At 47.2% G+C, this 7,641-nt stretch overlaps 1 protein-coding gene across 1 annotated transcript in view; it reads right to left on the reverse strand.

The window, feature by feature from the left end:
- The window catches only part of Hk2 (hexokinase 2), a 34,388-nt gene extending 27,285 nt beyond the window's left edge, over positions 1 to 7,103 (reverse strand). Inside the window, 1 exon segment of the mRNA XM_034511744.2 lies at positions 6,928 to 7,103. Within this exon segment, the coding sequence (XP_034367635.1) occupies positions 6,928 to 7,069 (142 nt within the window). The 5' untranslated portion in view covers positions 7,070 to 7,103.
- Positions 7,104 to 7,641: the final 538 nt, after the last annotated feature.

Below are 7,641 nucleotides of genomic sequence, written 5' to 3' on the forward strand. Positions count from 1 at the left end.
AAGACTCAGATCCAGGGCTGAGCTGAAGGATTTTCTACGTTGAGCAGTAAGTAAGCACTGGGAAGGTGTAAAAGGGGGAATTCTTCACTTACAAGCCAAGAGTGTAAAACCTGGAGGTTTTACAGCACCCCCAGCTGTGCTGGGTGTCAGGAAGCGATCCCTGTAAAGTTGAGTCATTTGGTTAAGGTCACAAAGGGGTGAGAGAGAGAGAGGTAGGGTTTGACGCCAGGGCTTCTGACTCCAAAGCCTGTGCTTGTCCTTCCAGACCACAGCTTCCTCTCGGAGGCTCCCATTCCTGGAAACCACAGAGTAGTGAGAAAGAATAGCAAAGGCGAACCCCAGCTCATCGCTTAGAAACTCCATGCTGAGTGGAGGATGGAGGCACAAGACGGTAGAGAGAAGCCCTCTCCACAGTAAAGCCTGCTGATGGTTCGCTTAGACACGGAATAAACTGGCACTCTCTTGTAAGTATGCCAAGCCTCTGTATCCACCTTGCAGGACACTTCAGGCCTCTCTAAGATGCTCTTCATTTAAAAACACCCATACACATAAAGTAATACAAAATAAATCAGAAAACACTTCTGTCCACAGCTCAGATACTGGTGGCAGAGGGACGGGGTGGTGGCACCCTTCATCAAATCGCCCGACAGGGAAGGGTGAAGCTGCTTCCTCCTCCAGCCGTGTATTTGCAGACTCACTTCCCGTCCCTCGCACACAACCAGCAGCCCACTTTCAGTTTGACTCTTATCAGATACATAAAGTCAGTGAGATAAAGAGTTCCAACTTCTCCTGGGAACTCACCTGTCACAGGGAAAGACTGGGCACTAAGTGGCAGTCTGCCATCTAAATATGGTGGTCCATGTCACCTGAGGTAACATGACACCAGTAATTCATCACTCCTGTTTCTGTGAGGTGATATGGTACCTGGTGACAGCTTCCTTGTTTTGATGCAGCACACACACACACACACACACACACACACACACACACACACACACGCACGCACGCTTTAAGGTTGAGGGACAGAGGCCAGTTGAATGTTCCAGCAGGTTCTATTTTCAACCATTAGGTACTTGCCACTAATTAAAATAGATCACCACCTGCTCCTCCCGTCAGGCGCTCACTGCAGTACGCTGGGCCAGCCCTCTTACCAATGTCTTACAATATAAAAAGATGATTGGCCTTGTATTTCAAAGCTGCCTTGCCCATTCTTCTGAGGCAAGTATGTTGAGAAATAAATGGAATGGAAGTGTTCTCCTGGGTCAGGGTAGGGGCTGGAGCACGGCTCCTAAGCCAACAGTAGATAATTAAACAGATGACTTGCAAATGATGGGTTCTGGGAACCCCTTCTAAACCAGGGGCATCCCACAGAGCTCCCATGGCTCTAGGCAAGCTTAAAGGTGGCAGGGTCTGTCTGGAGCAAGGGCTAAATAAATAACAGCTCCCCTCCTGCACCCTCACCTCTAGTTTGACTTCTTCTCGTTCTAAGATTCAGTTACATTCAGCAGTGCGGAGCGTCCGCCGTTGCAAGAGACGCTTGTTTTACATCCACTCATGTTGTGTGGCTATGGCCATCAGGACAACCTGGGGGTGTCTGTCTTTTCCTTCCATGCTGCTGCTGGCCTCAGGAAATGGACTCAGCTTGTCAGCTTGGCTGCCTTTATGGATTGAGCCATCTGCCTTGGTTTTGGAATTCTGAAATGACACCTCACTCTCTAGGTCTGCTGGACTCAAACTCACAGCAATCCTCCTGCACCAGCACCTCCTCCCCCCCCCCCAGACTCTCGATTACTCAGAGTAATGGGTATGGTGTGAGCCTTACTACCTTTAACAGTCAAAAACGCAGGTGATCACCCAGGTCCCTAGCTTTGACCATTTACAATGCGTTTAGGCTCTCCTGTTTGTCAGTGCGCTAGGGCAAGGAACAGTCCTTTTGTTATACCACTAAGAAGGCAACACCTTTGTGTTTTCTACTTTTCATATACTATTTCACATTAGTAAAAGACTTTACAGTCATTTGTATAAACTGTATGATTAAAACTTATTTTGAAAGTTAAAGAACAAAACAAAACCAAAAAAAAAAACCCTAGGGGATTATTAGAAGGCTCCGTGGTTAAGGGCATGCCCTGCTCTCTCCCAGGGGACCTGAGTTTGGTTCCCAGCATCCACACTGTGCAGCTCACAGCTGCCCTTTTCACTTCCGCTCCAGGAACGGCACCCTCTAGTGGCCTCCCAGAGCACTGCCCTCATGTGCTCAAACTCACACTCTAAGCATATACATGATTATTAAAATAAATAAATAAATAAATAAACAGAAGGGACAGGAGTAGTGGAAAGTGCTATATAATCCTAGCACTCAGGAGGCAGAGGCAGCCTGATCTACACAGCACATTCCAGGCCAGCCAGGGCTACTCGGCCTCAAAAAATAAACACACAAAAATGAAATTTAGAAAGACAAACACTAAGTCCACCATGAATCTGTGAATCAGGCACTCCCTTGCCATCAGTTGCTTCGGCAGTGAGAATGGAAGACAGTCCCTAAAACAGCCACAGTTGTTCTGATTGCGACTCGGCAACAGACTGACCGGGGAGGAAAGAGAATGATATAGATGGGTCATTTCTGTTCCTTTCAGGTACAGGCAACAGGAGTTGGTGTGAATCTTCTAGAGGGAGGGAGGTCAGCATCCATGGAAGTTCACATTATAGTTAAGTGTCAGCATGTTGGTCTGGCATAACTATATGACACCAATTTGTAGCTGCCAAAATATGTCATGCTGAAGTCAGCTACAGTATAGAGCTGACACAATGGGGCTACAGGCACCTAGCGAGTGCCATTGTCAGAGTTGTCCTTGGGAACTGTCTGGATCCCAAGCAGATAAGATTGTGGCTTCAAAAGGTTTGAGTGCGAGTAACCTGGAAGGAAGGGAGAGTTTTGCAGCCCAGCCAAGCTGAAGTGGGGGCCTGGGTTCAAGGGCCAGATAAGAAGGTCATCCTCATGGATTGCATTGGGTTGACTCACAGGACTCCCAGACCTTCTGGCCACTCGACACCAGAAGCAGCAAACAGCCATGTACTTTCAGGTCACCCACTAATACACAAGTAGATTTCTACGTTCAGATTCTGAACTGGCTCTATAACAATTCTATGTCCCTAGAAAGGGACCCACCCATACTTGTCCTTATTTATTGCCAGTGGCCTTTGGGGACTGCATGAGCTGTGTGTGAGACCCTATAGTGAAAAAAAAAATTGATACAACAACAATCAGGTGTTTGACCCAACATACGTAAATGACGCCCACTAACTACACAGAGGCTATCAGTACAATCTTTGCTTAGATCGTCAGCACCACATCATAAACCCCCTTATTAACTTGCTTGTGTGCTGCTGTTGACTTTGCCTCAGCCACATGGATGCTGGCATAATACACAGCAACCAAGATAAGGGGCAGCTTGCACACAACCTACCATGGAGCTGGTCTCCCCTTATCGCACCTTGTGCTTGCATTTTATGGCCCAGGATCACTCTCCAATTGTCTATCGGCTAAGCTTTATCTCCCTAAGGACAAGTCTCACTCTTCAAAGGCAGGCTACAGGAGCTTGGCACATCTCAGCCTCACAGATCGCTGAACCTAGGAGAGGACTTTGTGGATCAAACCGAATCAGAGTTCCCAAAAAGAAGGAAGGCATTGTGCTCGACGCGTGGGAGGGACGTGGAAAATCAAAACATTCCGTTGGTGGTGTGCTTGGGGCTGGGCACGGGCTCAGACCAGCCCGAGTTGAAGTCTCGCCACCTGCTTGCTAGGAGACTGTTCTCTGAAAATTGACTCTCCTTTTCTGTAGAGTAGCTACCATTGAGACCCTGAGAGGGCTTTAGCACTGTCTGGTACACACAGTCTAGTTTCTGTTTCAATGACCATACCTAGTGCAAGGATGCTTTGAGTTTCATTTGTAGCCAGTGACTTAGGGGGTTGTGTCGTCTCACAACTCATCATGTTGTGAGGTCTGTACTTACACATTGCTCATTTATGTAAGGGGCTATATACAGTACTCCTTCGGGCAAAGATACATTTCCGATATGCCATTGTGTTTTTTTGGTTTTTTTTTGTTTTTTTTGTTTAATAAATATTTATTTACTGTAGCTGTCTTCAGACACCCCATAACAGGGCATCAGATCTCATTATGGGATGGTTTTGAGCCACCATGTGGTTGCTGGGATTTGAACTCATGACCTCCAGAAGAGCAGTCAATGCTCTTAACCACTGAACCATCTCACCAGCCCCCAATATGCCATTGTAAACACTGGTAGGAATAGTGGGGTTTAGAAGGAGTTGAAGTGTCATATACATTACTTGTCACCTGTCTGTCACACAACCTTTACCACCTAGAGTTACACACACCTGGTAACTTTGACATATTCATGTTTGACTCCTGACTCAGCCTATCATCAGATGTGTGAACCTGCAAATTATTTGACCCTCCACGCCTCGTATTCTAAAAGAGGAGGATGAAAATCTTCATTCGGGGGCTGGTGAGATGAGTCTGAGGAAAAGGTACTTGCTGCCATGCCTGACAAGCTGAGTTCCATCGCCCAGGACAACCCCCCCCCCCCCCCCGTGGTAGGAGGGAGCAATTCCAACAAGTTGGCCTCCACAGTCATTAGGTGCACATAAACACACACAAGAAAATAAACATAAACATGTACCTCATAGAAGTTTTGTTTAAGTAAATGGATTGGAGCCTGAGAGGTGGCTCAGCAATTATGAGCACTTACTGCTGCTATAGAGGACCCAGGTTCGATTCTCAGTACCCACCTGATGGCTCACAGTCTGTAACTCCATTTCAAGGGGACCCAATGCCCTCTTCTGATCTCTCAGGGCTCCTAGCATACACATGGCAGACAGGCATGCAAGCAAAAATACTCACACATAAAAACACAAATCTTTTAAACTTAATTAACACAGGTAGGTGCCCAGGCTAACCCCCGGAGCACAGTGTGCACTTCTTCAACATTTCAGGTGCTTACTTATCATCGGGATACAGTCTGCCCTTCAGAAGTCGATACATTTATCAGAATATCAAACTGAAACATAGATGTGGCCTGACTTCCAGGCAGAATGAGACAGACGAATGGCGAATGAGTCAATCTAGAGGGCAGAGTAGAACTCATGGGGTCCCTCTCCCCACTTCAGGGGATTTGAAGGTCTGAGAGCTCACATTCAGTGACTCCGAACAAGGACACATGCTCAGTGCTGGACCCAGACAGGTCACAAGGCTTCAACAAATATTCTTATTTTAGGAACTGTACAAAGTCTTGTTAAACCAGATCCCAGAGACTCTCAGAATGTGTTCCTCAAGGACACACCGGGACCCAAGGTCAGGTTCCAACACAGTCCCTGGCTGGCTTCTCAGCCCCTCCCTCAGGTTCTCAGAGTCTGCTTCTTGAATCTTCCACTGGCCTGAGATCTGGCCCCTCCTCCCCTGATAAAGACCCCACACTAACACCCCCCACTTTAATGGGCCCCACGAATGCCAGTCAAGAACACGGCTGTCACTGTGGCAAATGAACAGGCTCTGCCAACGCTGGGTTCCACCTCTCTACCTCCAGGGATGCTGCCAAAGTCACTGCAGGTTCAGCCTCCTGGCACTCGCTCTTCCTTGTCCATCAAATCCCCCACCCCACCCCCCTAGACCGTGGCTATGTCTCCCAGCCTGTGCTGATGAACTAACATGGGTACAGAGAATTCCGTTCATGCCCTCAGAAACTTCCATCATCTCCATCATACCAACGAAAGGAAGAGCCTCATCTCAGGCCCACATGAAAGGCTTTCTGGGACTTAGTCCTCACTTAGGAAGACTAGGAAGCCGAAAATCCAAAAGGCCCCTCCCCAGGGCTATACAAACACTAGCAAATGCGGTAGAGCAGACTCTGCAGCTGCCTGCAGTTTGGGTACCTGGTAGGCTGGATGTTTGTCTTCCCCCAAAAGTCAAATAACACTCTTACCAATGTTAATCTTTTGCTTGGTGGCATCATAATAGCGATTATCTGAATAGGAGATTAAACAAAACTCAACCAAGGCTTCTTGCTTTCTTTCTTTAGTCTTAGGGATCGGAGAGATGGCTCAGCAGAGAAGAGCAATGGCTGCTCTCCCAGAGGACCTGGATTCAATTCCCAGCATCCACAGGGTGGCTCACAACCATCTGTTCCAGGGGTTCTGGTGCCTGCTGGCCTCTTCGGGCAGACACCTATATGGTAACAGATATACATGCAGGCAAAATACTCATACACATAAAAATAAAACATATTTTAAAGAAGTATTACTGGAATAAATACAAAGGCTATTCACATTCTTTAACTTATAGGACTTTTTTAATGGAGCTCATGAAACAATCGAAACCTGATGAATGGCACTGATCAATATGCCTACAGAATGTGCCCATCAACCATGGTTGTCATAGTTAACCACCACCATGTACTATCTATGTGGGACTGGGAAACCCAAACTGAGCCAAGAAGGTCTGCTCAGCACGTGAGCAGAAACAAATGGCTGTCAGCAGTCTACAGGGAGGGCTGACGGACAAAGAAGAGTTTGACTCTGGCTGTCCAAGCGGGTCAGATGGGCATCCCATCCCATCCTGTAGCCTTCTGTTCATCTCCCAGCATTTGCATCAGCTGGAGCTGACTAAGAACTGAAGTTTGCAAGAGGCCTTGACTGAGATTAGTTCTATGTCCCTGAAAAAAGCTAACTAAGTTCAGGGATCCTTAGAGCTCTCTCTCTCTCTCTCTCTCTCTCTCTCTCTCTCTCTCTCTCTCTTGATCCTTAGATCTCTCTCTCTCTCTCTCTCTCTCTCTCTCTCTCTCTCTCTCTCTATCTCTCTCTCACACACACACACACACACACACACACACACACACACACACACAGAGTACCTGTCCCATCTGGAGTTGACCTCACGAAGGTGGGCAGCATTTTCACAGCTGCCGTAGGGTGCGTGGTAGCTCCCAGCCCTTTCTCCATCTCCTTCCGGAAACGCCTAGAAATCTCCAGAAGGGTCTCATCTGAGAGCCGCATGTGGTAGAGATACTGGTCAACCTGAAAGGGGACAAGAATAGGTTAAATGAGCTATAATATAGATATATGTCACTAAAATATCACCCAGCCTTAAAAAAACAAAAAACAAAAACAAAAAAACTCTAGCCAAGCTTGTAACTCAAGCACTCAAGTGGCTGAGGCAGGAGGATTGCAAGCAGGATCAGTTTAAAGTCATCCCTCTGGCCAGGTAAGTCCAATTTAGGTTACAAGAGACTGATACACCACACACACACACACACACACACACACACACACACACACACACACACACGGTAATTACTAGAGAATAGAGAAGTGGAAGACAGGTGGGGAATAGGAGATTTTCAACTAAGTTAAATTAAGACCCCGAAAGCATCCTATAGCAGAGGCTCATGGCCTCCCTCTTCTCATGCTGCCCAAGTTGGCCTTTACCTCACATGGTCAGTCCTGTCGATGAGGTCACCCTCACCCCAGGGACAGCAGTCATCACCTCCTCCCCAGATTTTACACAATCCCCAGTTTCTATTTTTAACTCTTCTATCAGTTTTCCAACCCCAACCCAGAGTCTTCGA

Source organism: Arvicanthis niloticus, chromosome 9, assembly GCF_011762505.2.
Source record: "Arvicanthis niloticus isolate mArvNil1 chromosome 9, mArvNil1.pat.X, whole genome shotgun sequence".
Classification (NCBI taxonomy): Eukaryota; Metazoa; Chordata; class Mammalia; order Rodentia; family Muridae; genus Arvicanthis; species Arvicanthis niloticus.